General features: G+C 54.6%; 4 protein-coding genes across 4 annotated transcripts; 2 read left to right on the top strand and 2 right to left on the bottom strand.

Moving 5' to 3' along the window:
- Window positions 1-5,278: 5,278 nt before the first annotated feature.
- Window positions 5,279-7,141, top strand: NCS54_00407300 (Hypothetical protein; the record flags this gene model as incomplete). Its single annotated transcript, XM_053149622.1, has 1 exon — window positions 5,279-7,141. The coding sequence occupies one exon, from the start codon at window positions 5,279-5,281 to the stop codon at window positions 7,139-7,141; it is 1,863 nt and encodes a 620-aa protein (XP_053005597.1).
- Window positions 7,142-8,197: 1,056 nt separating this feature from the next.
- On the bottom strand, window positions 8,198-10,077 carry NCS54_00407400 (Malate synthase; the record flags this gene model as incomplete). Its single annotated transcript, XM_053149623.1, has 3 exons — window positions 8,198-8,255; window positions 8,314-9,523; window positions 9,717-10,077. The coding sequence occupies 3 exons, from the start codon at window positions 10,075-10,077 to the stop codon at window positions 8,198-8,200; spliced, it is 1,629 nt and encodes a 542-aa protein (XP_053005598.1).
- Window positions 10,078-13,252: 3,175 nt separating this feature from the next.
- Window positions 13,253-14,130, top strand: NCS54_00407500 (Superoxide dismutase; the record flags this gene model as incomplete). Its single annotated transcript, XM_053149624.1, has 3 exons — window positions 13,253-13,265; window positions 13,628-13,959; window positions 14,011-14,130. The coding sequence occupies 3 exons, from the start codon at window positions 13,253-13,255 to the stop codon at window positions 14,128-14,130; spliced, it is 465 nt and encodes a 154-aa protein (XP_053005599.1).
- A 347-nt stretch (window positions 14,131-14,477) lies between these two features.
- Window positions 14,478-16,544, bottom strand: NCS54_00407600 (Amidase domain-containing protein; the record flags this gene model as incomplete). Its single annotated transcript, XM_053149625.1, has 1 exon — window positions 14,478-16,544. The coding sequence occupies one exon, from the start codon at window positions 16,542-16,544 to the stop codon at window positions 14,478-14,480; it is 2,067 nt and encodes a 688-aa protein (XP_053005600.1).
- Between the last annotated feature and the right edge of the window lie 507 nt (window positions 16,545-17,051).

A 17,051-nucleotide genomic window follows, 5' to 3' on the forward strand; every position in this document is an offset into this window, starting at 1 on the left:
CCTGAACGTGCTATTGAGGCTCAATACGGCGTGTTGGATCGCCAGGGGAGGGCTCTTCGTGTTGTTAGCCATGTAGCGTCGTCCGCCCAGCGCCCGATGATGTACATCTTCCCTTGATTGATAGACAATTCCGCCTGCTTTAGATACACCGACTCCAGGTGTATTTTGATTTTGGCTTTGGGGAGGACGGATCGCAATCGAGTCCTTTCATTCCTGCCTCTTGGTTGCCTTATCAGCAGCCAACCTTGTTCGACGCAGTGGATTGAGATTGACTGCCCGGGTCCAGTGTCGTCACGTTCTCTCTCCATGAGGCTCCAGACGTCGTTCTGGGCAGGAAATGGTGTGTTGCTGCACAGACAAGTCGGCAACAGCCTCTGGGCCTGTCGTCCCTGTTCGTCCAGTTCGACTGTTGAAGTCGATGGGGGCTGTTTGATGGTCAACTGAGCTCCGCTAAGAGAAAGCTTCTTTCCCAAGGCGAGACAGCGACTCCGCCACCATTCAACTTTTGGCATCGCGCAACCCCGTTGGGATCATCTGCCAGATGGCTGATGCCACCTTGGGCTTTGGTATACCCAAATTGACGAGCGACTGCAGGGTAGTGCGGGGTATGGGGCGGCGGAGGCGTTGGTTGACGAGGATGATGGATCTTGAGATGGATGATGCTGTTCGAGGTTGGAGAACTGGGTCAGCAAGCAACATGTGAACCCTTGATCCTTGGACCAGCTCCCCCAAGTCATGCGCTTTCAGGAATCTCAGAGGGATCTGCTGGGCACCTGCAGCATGGGGAAACAGACGCCGTTGGCTGAAGCATTCATGGGTTTAATCGCTAGGGATTGTCTGGTTGTGTAAGATGGAGGGATAATTCCCCCTCGTTGTAGGAGACGAGGACTCGGCAGGTGCCCGAGCGAGGCGGTTGCAGTCGCAGTTACAGTCGCACCTACCTGTCTTCTACCTGATGTCAAAGCATTGGATCAGGCTCAGGTTCCTTCCGGTTTGATCTAGCCTAAATGCCTGTCCAAGGGAAAGACCTACCCATGCCTAGTGTCTAGGTTCCTGCCTGCTGCGCAACATCACCAACGCTTCCAAGAAGTTCCTCTGCAAAATTCCAACCGGCAACTCACATCATTAGCTGACTAAGACAGACACGCTGCCACAACTGCATCCCCATCCCATTCTCCAAGCTGCATCTCCATCTCCACACAGCACACCAGATGGGCGCATGGATCTCGGTCAGCCCCTGTCAAGAGGCTGCGGAATGCTGCCGCCACCATCAAAGCCAAGAAGACTTGGAGAGTCCCCCTTTCTGGGGTCAAGGCACCATGGCACACCCGGCTAGCCGGACTTCAGATGACACAGCAGTGACAATAATAGCCGAAAAAGAATCGATAGCTTCGGTTCCAAACTTTGGCTCGAGCACAGTTGATCAAGCGTCGGTTTCAAGGATAACCTGTCTGCTCACCGACGATTTTGAACGAGAACGCCCCACGCCAGGCGCCCGAACTTCTAATTGCTCGACATCGAGAACGTGCAACGGACCAGCGGTTCACGACCCAATATCGTCCAAGACAAGTTTCAACCGACCGCCGGAAGATGCCATTCACCCCGGCCCAACTGAACTTGCAACCTCCGAGCGCTCTGCGTGGTGGGACAGCTAATGACTCCGCTGACTGGCTATGTAACTCTACCCAGCCAATAACCCCAAGGTCGACCAGACCGGTTGCCCAACCCAACAACAATGAAAGCATTCATGACTGGCAACCTTGGCAGGTTGGCACGTCCTTCAGCTCCCGAATCCGCAGGACTAAACACCAAACTGAGCGGTTTGGCCGAGATTTTCCATGCTGGGTGGTCCTCGCTTACACACCTCCAAGCATGGTGCACCCACAGCACCCTCTTCTCCGGACGGCACCACACTCACGCCTGTCAATCCATTGTGGCGATCCTGACCCGTCGATGCGAAACGCGCTGCCATGTGCCAGAACCAGATCCTCAAGAGCCAGGGGCACCAGAGCAAAGCTAACCGCAAGCCATCCGTGTGCCAAATTAGCCTGGTGGGCCGCCAGCCCGATGGCGTCTGCCGCTGGTGGAGGCGTGCTTTCACGATAAGGCTCTCAGCACAAACGTCACGCCTATGCAAGCTCCATTCGTTAGCAGCTTGGCCTGAGCATCAACAAAGCGGGGATCGTGCCATAAGGCGGAGCAAGATGAAGATCGAGACCATTCGACCAAGGTCGTCCCAGCTGCCCGTCCACGGCGGATTCCTTGCCCATCCCGGTAGTACGGGACATACTAGATCCCATTGCCCGACAAAGGACTCGAAATCGCCGACTCCCCTTGGTGCCACACGGATTTCGCGCACGACTGGGAGAGTGGGCTTCCTGGAATAATCCTCCGTCTAAGCGACCCACTGTGTGTCTGGGGGAACACGCGAAAACTGGTTACCGCGCCGAGACAAACGAGTTGGTGGGGGATGCCAGCTGGGTTTTGATGACGGTACCGAGCATGAGTGACGCTTCCGTCGGCTCAGCTGAGTTCGCGCAGCGGGTGCTGTTCGTACAGGTCGGCTTCCAGGAGAAATGCGCCCTGTCTACAGCTTAATCAAAGAGCTGCTGTGCGAGTGTCACACGACCAGGGGTGATGGAACGTACCGCACAAGGCGAAGGAAGTCTGTCGAGACATTTGTGCAGCCCATGTCCTCGGATCCTTAAACGACTGCATGCGTTGTCATTTCCCTCCCAGACGCAAAATCGACAATATCAAATTGCGAATGGACAACCATGGGCAGTCGCGCGTCACTGCTGAGAGCAGCATATCCTCTGTTCAAAGCAGGTAGCCACACTGGCTGCGTGATGCCTCGCTAAGCTATGAATGGAGTGATGTGGAAAAAGCCGTTCGGCACGTGGATCTGCGTCTTGGCTTCTCAGCCCTCAGAGGAGCGCTAGGCACGGTTTCTGCTTTCTTCTTGTCAGCCCCCAAAGGGACAACCTCCGTCAAGGGACGGGGAGGGAGTCCTCTGAGGCAGAAGGGGATTGCCAGACCCAAACGATCGTACATATGTATCTGCCAGGGTCAGAGACTGGGTGGATGGAGGTCGGCCGCCCTGCGGCCCAGGAAGCTGGCTCTCAGGACACGCACAATTGGGCATCCCTGACCAGCATGAGGCTGGTTGCTACGGTGGAGAAGGCTTTCTTCAACACCAAGCGGCCGCCAAATGGCGGACGATCTGCACTGAGCATCCCTGCGCCGATCGTTCCTGGTGGCGTCTTCAGTCCAAGCCTTCTCACTAGGTTAGTCCCTAGGGCGTTATGTCAGGACGTTTGTGTGCGCCAACCGCTCTCAATATCAAACTACGTGCATCCTGCTTTTGTGCACGAATTTCGCAGCCAGAAAGGGCGACATCGACGGTATTGAAAGCGGGTGTCAGGAGTGTCACACTGTCCACCAGATGCGCACGATGCACACTCCTTGCCAGGGAGACGCCAAGGGCGTCCGCTCATGATTGGCCCCCCAAGTTCTACTTCCCTGCCTATAGGACAGTTGCGGAATTGCTTTTTCTGGCACCGTGTCTATCGCCGATAGCGTCGCCATGCTGTCGTTGTCGTCCCCGGCGCGGTCGTTAAGATATCCGCGCGGGAGCCGCGCCTTGCTTTGCGGCTCTCCCTAGGTTACGTCAAGTGTGAGGTGAGTCGTCGTCGAGTCCTCTCGCCTCCACAGGGCGGGCATCCTCAGACTGTGCGTGCGTGAACGCAAAGATCCATTAACCGAACCCATGGAGGATGCCCCAAACGCCAACGACACAAAGCTCATGCTGCGAGACTGGCAGTGGGCACGCCACTCGCGCCCACAGCACAACAGGAATCCCCAAGTTCAGGGCGTCCGCATCTCAAATGCCGAGGGCCACTTCACCTAAGCCCTAGGGGCGTTGCGCCAACAAGCATATCCCGGGTGCGTCGTGTACCTACTGGATGGAGGCGAGCGCATGCTTGTGCGGACCCCCAACCTGCAGCTGCGCTGCGGTGGAGTAGCTGAGGTGGTTGCTTTTGCGACGGGGAGCATCCATCGATGGCATGGCGATGGGAAATTGAACAAGCAGGGCTGGTTTGTGCGTTTGAAGAGATTGACTTGGGCTGACTGCTTCTGCGGGTAGATGCAAGCCACTCCATGGCGAGGGCCTAGGGCTTGGGGCCCAAAGCAAGAGAGAGTGAGTGATTGATGGGTGGATGGTCTCATCTGTTGCGTTGCTTGACGAGGCTCCAGGATAGTGTGATGGTTGACAAGGTACGTGCATATGGATGGCCCGTGGTCTCCCAGACAAGCATCAAGACTCGCATCGCAGTACGGAGTACACTCCCCAGGCGCCTGATTGAGCTCTTGGAGGGGACTGCGGACTTTGCTCGTCCCTCCCGGTCACTGTTTGTCCAGCAGGAATGCCCACCGGACCGGTCAGGTAAGATCACGGGTTTGTCTGCAGTGGTATCATGCCTGCTAGCTTCTGCTGGAACACGACTAGGCTGAAGGAACCAGACAAGCCGCATCGTGACGATGGGAATTGCCGCTTCCCAGATCATCGGTGCGCGGCTATCGACCAAGCTGCGGCTGTTGCTGCGTCTAGCGAGTGCTCTGAAGGGTGAATGGCTTGGGTGGCTGGTGGTGAGCTGACAGCGCGAGATGCGATTAGAATGGCTTTAAAGAAATGACATTCTGCCGATCGGTGCATCCCAAGCTTATGTCAATCGGCACCAAGAGCGGTTCGGTGGTGGGCACACGACTCCCTCCCCTGGCTCGAATCGCTGGCCCCGGTCAAGTCAAGAGCAGATCTCGACGTCGTTTGCCGGTTCGGACTTTGATCAACGATCAAGAATGAGAAATATGCCGCGCCTAGATGGATGAGTACCACCCTCCATGATTGAATCCTTGCCCCAATTCCCGCCGATTCAGTTCAATTGATGCGTCACACTTGATGAATTGCCGCTGACGGTTTTGTAGGTTCTGACTTGATATCAGCATAACATGCCTTTCCTCGTGCAGCACTGCTGCTCAGTCTCTAATCCACAGTACACTCTGTCGTTCCTACTCAGTACCTGTGAAGCCTGGCTCTTCGCAGACCAGCTACAACCCAGGAGGTGTGGTGATGCTATTCCCAGACTTGGCCAGGATGCTGCCAACATTCTGCTACACCAGAGCTGCAGCCATCACGGCCGCCCGGCCTATGTGTGCTTGTCGTGCTCCAAACAACTCCATCTAGCCGCCTTGCCCATGACCTCGCCACTCCTCCTGCATGCAACATACAGGGAGACAGGATGATGCTCTTGAAAACACCGTCACGTGTCGCTTCCCCGCGAGACCGACACTTGATCTCCAGAGAGAAGCTCAAATATCATCCGATGGGTCGCAGACATTACTTGGTCCTTTACACACTAGATCCGTCACTACAATACCTGGAATACGTCGTCGAAATATGGATCATCTTCCTCAAGAGATTCACAACGAGATTGGAGCTTTGTTCGTCGATTTATCTGAGAGTTGGAGATCCGTGTCCCGGTCCGGTCCGGCCGCGAGACGGCATACCCTGGCAACTATCTCCCGTCCATGGCAGGAGGCTATCGAGAGACAGACATTTCGCCAGCTTCGTCTGAGAAGCACCGACCTTGACAGCTTCGAGAAGATTGTCAGGGGCAGCCGCCGCCGCTACCTCGGCACCATCTTCTATACCATCGTGCTCCCAGGGTACGACACGGACGCTCGGGGCCGGTTTGAGCGTGAGCCGGACCGGCGAGCCAACGATGAGGTCTTTACCAAGGCATTGGGCGATCTCTTCGGTATTCTGAAAACATGGGACGATGAGATAGCTGGAAAAGAACACCCATACTGCATTCGGCTCGAGATTGAGGCCATCTACTCGCCCTCTGATGACCAGAACCTCAATGCCGGACTTCGAGTTCCGGGTCATGTCACCAGCCTGGAGCCAGTCGAACCTGGTAACGAGGATGGCGTTGCTCATCGCGACCTTCAAGACCGCCGATTCCAGTACTCTTATCTTGCTCTCCTTCGACCTGCAGAGCTTCCTATAGTTACATCCCTTGTTGCTCTCACCACTCGTGCAACCAAGAGGCCACTTGCTCCGAAGACGGCCATCGATATTGCAGCAAAGTTGCCAAACCTGCGGAAGGGCAGCTGGTTCATGAGTGATACAGAACGACGTTATCCAGTTTTGCGTCGGTCTCAACGGCATGAACTTGCCAATTCTATCCGGGGTGCACTGCCCGGTGCTGCCGGTTTGAGGACACTCGAAGTCTGCATGCGCCAGGAGCTCCTCTGGAACCATGCGTGGCATCCGGCAGACTTGACATCCGCAGAAATGGCCTCCGACCCTCTGTGCGGCGCCATTCGTGAGGCCACGGGTGGTCTCAAGGCCTTGACGAATCTCACCATCACGGGTTGCCTTGACCAGTCTCTCTTCTGGCCAAGCCCTACTGCTCCTCTTCCGGAGCCTTTCTGGCAGAGCCTGGAGTGTCTCGATCTTCAGTTTGACATGACTACTCCTTCTGGAGGTTGGTACTTTAAGGCACGTACCCCTGCCGAGCACATCGATGCCCCAGCTACGTTGGGTTCGGATGCTCTGCTACCTCCTGGATACGGCCAGAGTGAAGAAGAAGATATGGTAGCAGCACTTCAGTATTCAGACTCGGAGAACCAGCGACGGTCAGGTGACTCGATGTGTCTGTTCCGCTGGGTGCCGGATGAAACGACCATCGTGCCCCTGATTGAGGCCTTTGGTCGAGCGTGCGCTCAGATGCCCGCGCTGAGGATTGCCTCCCTCACGACGACAATTCAAGTGCCGCTTCAAGTTCATCAATGGCGCAGCGTGCCTGTACGGTCTCCATGGGGCGTGTCGTACGCTGCTCCCAGAGCCGAGTTCTCAAGGCAGTGGCAGCTTGACCCTGCATTCCGTGAGAATATACACCAACGGAGGATCTTTTGGGATGTCAAGGACTGGCTCCCGGGTAGCCATCTCCGAAGGGCAATGAGCGAGATTGGGCGAGACCGGTACGGTGATGAGTTGGTCGAGAAGCACGTCGACTTCTGGGCAGCCGTTATGAAGCCGCGAGAGTTAGCGCGGTTCAGATGCTCCTATTGGTGAGAGTTCAGTAAGTGAAGTTAAAGTAACGAATGGCTTTGCAGTACTATGTTATGATGGGTGCAGCTGTATGCTGGCATTGGCTGTTGCTGCGCCGTGGAGTCTATTGGTAAGGACGTTATGCTTGATGTTGGAATGACACTCGCCTCTCTTTTGTTGCTCATGCCGATCACTGCTCCCCTATGTTGCTTTTCTTTTTATGTCTTCGGGATTAGGTTCAGGCTCTCTATCTTTTGGTTCTCGGGCTATTGGTACCTCGTTAGTTCATCGTTCAACATGGGCCCTTCTGGATGGTCCAAAGTGATTCCTTGAAAGGAGTCAATCAATGGACACCAGACAGATCAATGCATATTCTTAGCACCGAACTAGGCACCATCGTGCAGAATAGTATCGTTCCTCCAACCTGACATGTAAAAGTTGTATTCGTGACTGGGATTGATCAGATGAAGCACAAGTTGTGAGTTGGGATCTAGGGTAGGAGGACGCCGTTCTTAAGTTCTGGAGCTCTGTGCTCTTGGGTGATATTCAGAGTTCCCTTTCGAATTCAATAGGTTATTTATAATTGATAGATGATTGGTGCTGCCTACCTATGCGCTATTATTACATGATGGCTGGATGTTGCCGATGAAGCCTGAGTATTACCCAACATCACCAACTACGCAACTTCGCAGTAGCTAGAATACTATCTAGATGGCATTAAGATCCGAATTTCCACACTTTATACCAACAAAGATCTAACAGATAGCTGGTAGGTGCCACAATGTAAATCAACAGTGACCTATGTGTGAGAGATCTTAGATGTCACTAGCTCTATTCCATGGTAGGATAATGATGTCAGGTAGATAGAGCGTTCACACAATTCCTTGATCCACATATTAACTTGATAAAGCATAAACTCCATTTTGTTGCAGTTCGACTGCCCAACTATGGTGATATAATAACAAGTGATATCATTACCCAGGACCGTGACGCATCGAAGGCCGTCGTTATCCAAACATACAATCATGAAACGCTCCCAATTTCAGTTCAGGCATACTTTTCCCACATGTTCCGATCCATTTACAGCTTGGAAGCAGGGCTGGGGGGACCAGCCTGGGTGATCTCATTGTACAGGAGACTGGATCATTGTTAGCAATCTGATCTGTGTGGCATTCTGTTGAGTGGGATAAACTTACGTAGTGAGGAAGTCGGCGTAGTCCTCGCCAGTGACCTGGCCAGAGAAGTACTGAGCAGCGAGGTGGTACTTGTTGCCCTTGGGGCCGGCGGCAGCGAGCTGGTCGGCAGACTCCTTGAGCAGCTTCAGGGCGTAAGCCTTGTCGACACGCTTGCCCTCGGCGGTGGTGACGCCGTGCTTGACCCATTGCCAAAGCTGGCTTCGGGAGACCTCGGCGGTAGCGGCGTCCTCCATGAGGAAGTTGATGGGAACACAGCCGACACCTCGGATCCAGGCCTCCATGTAGCCAAGACCGATGTGGAGGTTCTTCTTGATACCCTCCTCGGTGATGGTACCGGGAACGTTCATGTTGAGCAGATCGTTCTGGCCAATGGTGACATCCTCACGTCGCACAAAGTGCTGGTTAGGAGTAGGCATGTGCTTGTTGAAGATCTCGGTGGCGATGCTGGCGAGAGCAGGGTGGGCAACCCAGGTACCGTCGTGACCAGCGCGGACCTCGCGGAGCTTGTCGGCGCGGACACCCTCCATGGCCTTGTCGTTGGCGGCAGGGTCGTTCTTGATGGGGATCTGAGCAGCCATGCCACCCATGGCATGGACACCACGCTTGTGGCAGGTCTGGATGAGGAGCTTGACGTAGGCGTCCATGAAGGGGACAGTCATGGTGACGGCGGATCGGTCGGGGAGGACAAAGTTGGCGTTGTTGCGGAACTTCTTGATGACGCTGAAGATGTAATCCCATCGACCGCAGTTGAGACCAGAGCTGTGGTCGCGGAGCTCGTAGATGATCTCGTCCATCTCAAAGGCAGCAAGGATGGTCTCGATCAGGACGGTACCACGGATGATGCCGCGGGGGATGCCAATGTAGTCCTGGGCAAGGTTGAAGGCGTCGTTCCAGAGACGGGCCTCGAGGTGGCTCTCCATCTTGGGGAGGTAGAAGTAAGGACCGAAGCCCTGGCGCTGGGTCTCGATAGCATTGTGGAAGAAGTAGAGACCAAAGTCGAAGAGGGAACCAGAGATGGGCTCGCCATCAACGGTGAGATGCTTCTCCTCGAGATGCCAGCCACGAGGACGGACAATGAGGGTAGGGAGCTTGCGGTCGGTGCGGAGCTTGTACTCCTTGGGGCCCTGCTTGAAGTCGACCTGACGACGGTTGGCATCGTAGAGGTTGACCTGGCCGTTGATCATGTTGTCCCATGTGGGGGCGCTGGAATCTGGAGACGGGGCCCATGTTAGCGGATCCGATGGATTTGCTTGCATGTGATGTCATTTTCCCCAAGTCATGATGGTTCGCTCTGGCGGAGATGAATCCCCGAGAGATTGCAACCTCGGCATAAGCAGAGACATTGCAATGGAACCAATGGCACCCAATTGAATGCAGAGGATAAAAAGACAGTTAAAACTTACCCTCGAAATCGGCCATGTAAGTGTAGACGTCGGCGTTCAAGGCGTTAACGACCATCTTGCGGTCGGTGGGGCCGGTGATCTCGACGCGGCGGTCGACCAGACCCGGGGCCGGGGGAGCTCCCTTCCATGTGGGGTTCTCACGGATGTGCTTGGTCTCGGGGAGGAAGTCGGGCAGAACACCCCGGTCAAGCTCGGCCTGGCGGACCTTACGGCGCTCGAGGAGGGCCTTGCGTCGGTCGTTGAAGGAGCGGTGCAGGAGGGCGAGGAAGGCGAGGGCCTCGGGGGTGAGGATCTTGCGGTGGATATCGTCGACCTTGCCGAGGACGGAGACGCCCTGGAGGATGGAATCGGTGGAAGCCATTGTGATTGCTGAGATTGGTATTGGATGAGAGGATGAGGTGGTAGGAGGGGTGGAAGTCTCTTGTATATATAGACTTTCACGTGTCGGCGATCAGGATATGACGCGGGCTCCGGCTATGAAATGCCAATGGGAGGAGGAGTTCTCTGTCGGTAACCGGGCAAACTCTGTCAAGACGAGACGAGATGAGATGCAGTAGTCGTTGTGTCAAGGGGGTATAATGCAAGCTTTGGCTGAAGGTGATGGGCAGCCAGAGGTGATGGAGTCAAAGAGGTCTGAAGTAAGAGAAGGAGGAATTGCGACGACAGGCTCCTCGGGACCAGGCTATTATATAGAAAGTCTGAACTGAAGCGAAGCGTAGCAGTAGCAGTTGGCTCTGCCGCACATCAAATTCCTAAAGGCGTAAATGGGCCTCGGACTACGACCGAGAAGGCAGGGCGCCCCCGAGTCACGGGCGCTCGTCGGGCCTGGGGAAGGGAAACCAAGAAGGGATCCGGAATCCAACCCCAAAACGTTTCCCCACGAGCGAGCGGCGACAGGTCAAGCCAAGCACGGCCCCAGGACGCAGGAGGGTGTGCGCGGGAATCAGCCGCCCATGCAAGGCCGAGACTGACTATGGCCGGTCTTGGATGTCAAGGTGAAGGTTCTTGTAGATAGGATCGAGACGTCGGTTTATCAATTGCACAGACTTGCTGGTCCATGACCGTCCATGCCAACTGTCTTGTCATTCTCAACTGTCAGAGCATTGCAATACAAAGCCTCTACTTCATCTGGAACCGCTTCGTCCATGGTAGAGGCGTAGCCAATTCCTCACGGCCATCGTCCGTGCCTTTGCTCGGTAGCCATCGGCCTGGCTCGGGTGGATGGAGCAAAGATCTCAGCATCGAGGTAAGGAAAAAGAGAGGGCCTGACGCTAAAACGGTTCAAGGTGAGCAGAAGCTGCGGAGAACGAATGACGGAGGTTGGGCGAGAGGGAGAAGCATGTGCGCTGCGGGCAGTTCCCATGTGGGTTTTTAGTGGACACACAGGGGGGAAGCCGCAGCTGGGGGCGTCGAGTGCCGCAGCTGCAGGTGCCACACAGAGCAAACCTCACAGAGGAAGGTGTCATGGTACCTGATGTGGCGGATGGGTACATTGCCTCCAGTACACCACTCCCTTCATGACCATGTATCCTTTCCCAAGATATTGTACACTTGGGGTAATTGCCCGCCTCTCCAACACCAAAACCCGTTCCCCAGGCAGCTTGGGAGAACCCTGGGAAAGAAGTTGGCTGGTTTCAACTGGCCCAAGCTCGGACGAAGGCCGAGAAGGTCTGCGCTGCGCTGCATCATGGTTGATTCTTTCGACACTCCATCTCAGATGCCCCAGACCCAGACCTCGGCTCCGGTTACGTACTTTGCCTGTTCCTGACAATGTAGCATCTGCTTCCGTCTAGGGAAGCATTGGCGGCTCTCTCTCGCATGCTTATCGACGGCTTCGGCTGAGCCGCGTTGGGGTTCGGCCTTTTCCTCCGAACCTTTTTGTTGTACTGGATATTTGTCTCTGCTGCTTCTTCTCTGGGCGATGCAACACATTTCAAACTTCCAACTGTTTTTCCACATGTGCAATCGAAAGGATTTTACACATACTGCAAGAACACTGCCTTTAAACGGAATGTAGACAGTTGGTCAAGCGGGCCATCAAGTCCCAAGTTTGACATTTCGGCAGCCAAGGTCAGATCTCGGTGAGGGTACGTACCTCCGGACCCAAGCGCCGGCAGAGCATCCGATCTGCCGAACCAAGAAGCCGAGGCAGCTTCAATTGCCGCCATTTTCGGGGGATTCCTCCGAAGACAGACCCCGGAGTATCGCCGCCTCGGATCCGACCTTTGCATCGACATCGCCGCAGACCATGAACATCGCAGTTCTTTACTGAGAGTTGTCTGGCCTTTACTATCCGCCCATGTCCATCCGTTCAAGGCCGGCCGGCCGTCTATATCCGAACGGAACTTGGGCAAGTCTCGGAACTAGTTAATTACACAAGGAATCTGACCTCTCACCTTTATCCGTATGTTTGCCATCTCAAAACCAAGCGTGATGTCTAAGAAGCTCAACATGGCGCTCATGTTGTAGTTGCCGTACTTATTGATTCGAAATACCGTAGAATAGAGTCCAAGACAAGCCAAACAAGAAAGCAAGAGAGAAGCAAGGTTGCTTGGCGCTTTACTTGTAATGGAATCATGATGTTGAATGTAAGATTGGATACGTGAAGTTGTTCATGAGTTTGACAAACTCTTGATTGCTCAAGCGACACTTGGCATGTGACACTTGCTTGCTGACGCTTTCATACACCTCCTGTGACATTCAATGTTACGCATGGTGTTGCATCCCCGACACAGCCATGCAAGTTGGCTCCCCTGCTACCGTCCTTTTGACAAAATATCCTCGTTGTCGAGGCAGGATTCGAACCTTCAACCTGGAAAGTTTCAGACAGAAACGGCAGGAGCTTTCGGCCAATGAAAACATAGAATAGCACCCCACAGACTGATCCTTCTCAAGCTCACAGCTTGCCTGGAGCTCTTGTCGAAGGCACGTGTGAGCATGAACTGTAGCAAGCTACAAGCCAACATGACTGACTCCAATTGAGATGGCCAATACTTTCAACCGTGGTTTCTGGCAATTCTTTACATATCTGAACCCCTTCAAGAGCAACACTGGGTCGAAAAAAACAGCTCCGAAGATCGGCTCTGTGCTACACTGTAAGCGCTGAAGCGCTGAGACGCTGACAATGACGCAATTCATTTGTCAGCACCTAAGAATGACGATGGGTGACGAAGGCGGGGCTGCCTCTGCTATCTACCCCACCTCGGCATCGCGAGCTCCCAGTGATGCCCAAACAGCTTGCGAGGAGCTCTGTCATGTCGTAGGGGGATTGGCTGGCATTGGAGGGGCCAGAGTCCATTGAGGGACGGTCATTGGAACATTGGAACCCTCCCTGAGCGAGAAGTAGCGAAGGCCGAGTTGAGGAGGGAGCAGAGTTCGCCCTCGGACTTTTGTGCAATTCCACTCCGAGGTCCCCTCTTCAAGACTTGATCCTGCCCCTCTCGAACCCTCTCTGCTTCATTCCTGGACAGCTTCATCCAAACAAACAACAAACCAGATACCCAATCCCCATCAAAAACCAAAAAAAATCAGTCAAAATGGTCAAGGCTGGTAAGTGTGCATCAAGAGGACATGGTTCCCTTTTTATAGACGCGAGATCGATCGCTGCGGGCTGCGAGCAAAGGAGGGGGTTCGAGCTGGTTTGAGCGGGTTTTCTCGTCGAGTCAAGTCGTCCAACGGGATGACGAATGTCACCCCGAAACGGCACCTCTACCCTGATGGTTCGGCTCAGCCCTATCTATGGATGCTGGAAGGCTTCCAGAAGGGATGATTGACGACTCGGCGAGTCCCTTGATGGGCTCTCTGGACCTTGATGGCTTGCCGCATGGTCATGGAGGGCACCTGTCTGGCCTATCCATCTCGCGCCTTGCATCACATTGCATCAGCAACTCGCTAACATTGGCACTTCACAGTCAGCGTTATCCGTGGTGACTCCAAGGTCTCGGGCACCGTCATCTTCGAGCAGGAGTCCGAGTCTGCCCCTACCACCATCACCTGGGACATCACCGGCAACGACCCCAACGCCAAGCGGGGCTTTCACATCCACACCTTTGGTGACAACACCAACGGCTGCACCTCTGCCGGCCCTCACTTCAACCCTCACCAGAAGACCCACGGTGCTCCCACCGACGAGGCCCGCCACGTTGGCGATCTCGGCAACATCGAGACCGATGCCCAGGGCAACGCCAAGGGCTCTACCACCGACTCCCTGGTCAAGCTGATCGGCCCCCACAGCATCATCGGCGTAAGATATATATACCCCTGTTCCCCTCGAGCATGACTGACAGGCTGTTAGCGAACCGTCGTTGTCCACGCCGGCACCGACGATCTCGGCAAGGGTGGCAACGAGGAGTCCCTCAAGACTGGCAACGCTGGTCCCCGACCTGCTTGCGGTGTCATTGGCATCTCCAACTAAGGATAGAAGTAATGACGGGGTTAGTTGAATCAAGGGCGGCAATCGATACACGGCCAAAAAGCACACCGATGAGAGGATAAAGGTGGAATATGCCCTTCCATAGCTGCAATGAAATCGAGCCAGAATCATCAACAACCATTCAAAAAGCATCTTATGGAGCCTCCTAGTCTACGTGAAGAACCTGCCTGTCTCAGTCTAGGGCCCTATGATTCCCCACGGGGTACGTTAGGGCCCAAGATAGTGCTGGAGTGGAACGATTTCTTTGTGGGGTTGCTTGTTGAGATGCACCATTGATCAACAACCTTATGACTCGTAAACTGACGTTGATAAAGTGCCATTTATAGCTGTCAAACTAACCCAAGCCAACCAGTTGGCCGTCCTCCTGGAACTGACCTGGCCACCACCACACACATTGTCTTGTCACGAGCCACCGGGGCATGTGTCCTCTCCAACCCGTGTCTTTCAACCGGCTTTGGTGTTGTGGTATGGGCAGTGAAGGAGTATTTCACTTGGCCCTCCGCAGCTTCAGACAGCTGCTTGATGGATATGTCCTTGGGAGACACCGAAACAGAGTCAACAGTGATCTCCAGCTGAGGATCGACTGCTGTTGCGTCCTCAACAATCACAAGACCTGAGACCTTGGCTTGTAACGTCTCGCCGTCGGATTCGGGAATGGCCTCCAAAGTGGCGATTCTCAACTCCGGACGCGCAGCTATAGACAACCCCTGACTCGATAACATGACAGTATCAGAATCAAGAGCAGGTGTGTGTCGAGGAGCGACACGATGTCTCGTCTTAGCCTCGAATGCATTAGCCCACTTGAGCAATTTGACATCGTCATAGGCTCGACCAGCAAAGGTGAGGTTCATGGGAACGTCCTTTTCCGACATGACACCCATGGGCACCGAGACTGAGGGTATCCCGAGGTGTCGCATCGCCCGGTTGCCATTGCTATAGTAGACCCCGTTCCGCCACGCCAGCTTCGCGCCCTCAAAGCTGGAGTCTGCGTCCGCGGGCCCTACGTCGCCGGCTGCTGGGAAGACGACGCAGTCGCAACCGAGGTCTGTCAGCCAGTCTTCGAGGAGGCATTTGCGCATGCCTTCCAGAGCTTTAACGGCTTCTGTTAGACCCGGAATCTCCCAGAAGGTGGTGCTCTTGGCGTATTCGACTAGTTTGTGATACTGGATTGCGTTGGCGTGCTCAAAGTGTTTCATCTCTGGCGCTGTTCGTAGATAATCTGGGTAGATGGTCAAGGGATCAATAGAGGAGAGGTCAGAAATCTTGTCGTTTTTGAAACCCTTTAAGAAGTCGTTCCAGGCGTGAGAAATCATGGCGCTCCTCTCCATCGCGTTCCACCCCCCAGGGCGTCTAGGGCAGCCCTCGGGAAGTAGATGATCGTTTTCGTACGCCGTCATGGCTGGAAAGTCTGCAACGGAAACCATCTCGGCCCCTAGGCCTTCGAGCTCCTTTCTAGCCTGTTCCCAGAGCTTGATGGTTTCTGGGCTCACGTCTACCGGCCGTGCCCCCTTTGGCGGAGGACCTCCTAGGAAGATCTCAGGGACCGCAATTCGAAGGCCAGCCAGAGATTTGGACGCTGAGATCTCCTTGAAGCTGCTCGGTTTGTCCAGCCAGGGCTTCTGCACCTCGACCATGGTCTGCTCGCGCCAAAAGTCACCCTCAGCCACGGGATCAACAGCCGCAATGACATCAAGCAAGCAGAGCAGATCCCTCATGGTCCTCGTGTGAGGTATAGGAACATCGCAAGTCGGATACAGAGGCCATGTACCCCGGATAGACAAGAACCCCCTCGACGGCGTATAAGCGATGAGGGCGTTGTTAGACGCGGGGGATCTGCCTGACGAGACGGTCTCGCCGCCCATACCAAATGCCGCAAAGGAAGCAGCTACAGAGACGGCTGAACCATTGGACGATCCCGAGGCAAAAGCTGCGGCTAGATATTCTGGGTTGTAAGGGTTCTCGGCCCGGCCGTAGATGCCTCTCTGCATGCCGCCGCATGCTACAGCCGGCATATTGGTGCGGCCGACTAGAACGCCGCCCGCCTCCCGGATGACCTGAACAAGAAAGGCATCTTCGTTGGCGACGAGGTTTTTGAAAGCCGGAGACCCTGCGGCAGCCGTCATGCCTTTGACCTTGTAGCTGTCCTTGACTGTAAAGGGGATGCCCTCAAGGGCGCCAATGGGAGTGCCTGAAGCACGCCTGTCGTCAGACCGGGCAGCCTCCTCAAAGATGTCGTTGTTAAGTATGGGGATAGAGTTCAAGGCAAGGCCGCGACAGTCATAGGTGCTAATTCGTGCGAGGTACCGCGCGACTAGGTCGACGCTCGTCAAGGAGCCGGACTGCAGGGCATCTTGAAGTTCTTCAATTGAGGCCTCGACGAGGTTGAGTTTGGCCATGGCTGATGAAGGGTTCAAGTGGAAGAATAAATGGATTAGGATCAATCCTTGTCACTGCGTATTTAGTACTGTCATGAGAATGTCATTTAAGATGCAATGCCAAGGAGGACGAGTCTGCCCCTTTGCAGTTATATAGGTATTAAACACCAGCCCAGATGGTGTAAGTGGTTGAGATAACTAACACAGAGTATCCACAAATACCACGCCCTTGTTCGTGTCGTGAGCATCATGGGCGCCTCTTGCATGCAGCCAAAGGCCAATCAGAAGTTGAATGTCATGGCATGAGCCTAGTGTCGCTTCAACATTCCTCATACAGAACCTCCGACAGCATCATGCCAACCACACCGGCCGCATTAACCAACTAGACTGCAAATGCTCAATTAAATGCTTCCCTTCCTATCAGATAGAACCTCGTGCTCTCTAAAGCCGTGGCAGAATTAACTAACTATCAACTGTTGAGAAATAAACCAGTCCAGACCTTGAACCCGAGGTAGGCCAACGAGCCAA

This window comes from Fusarium falciforme, chromosome 3, assembly GCF_026873545.1.
Source record: "Fusarium falciforme chromosome 3, complete sequence".
Lineage (NCBI taxonomy): Eukaryota > Fungi > Ascomycota > Sordariomycetes > Hypocreales > Nectriaceae > Fusarium > Fusarium falciforme.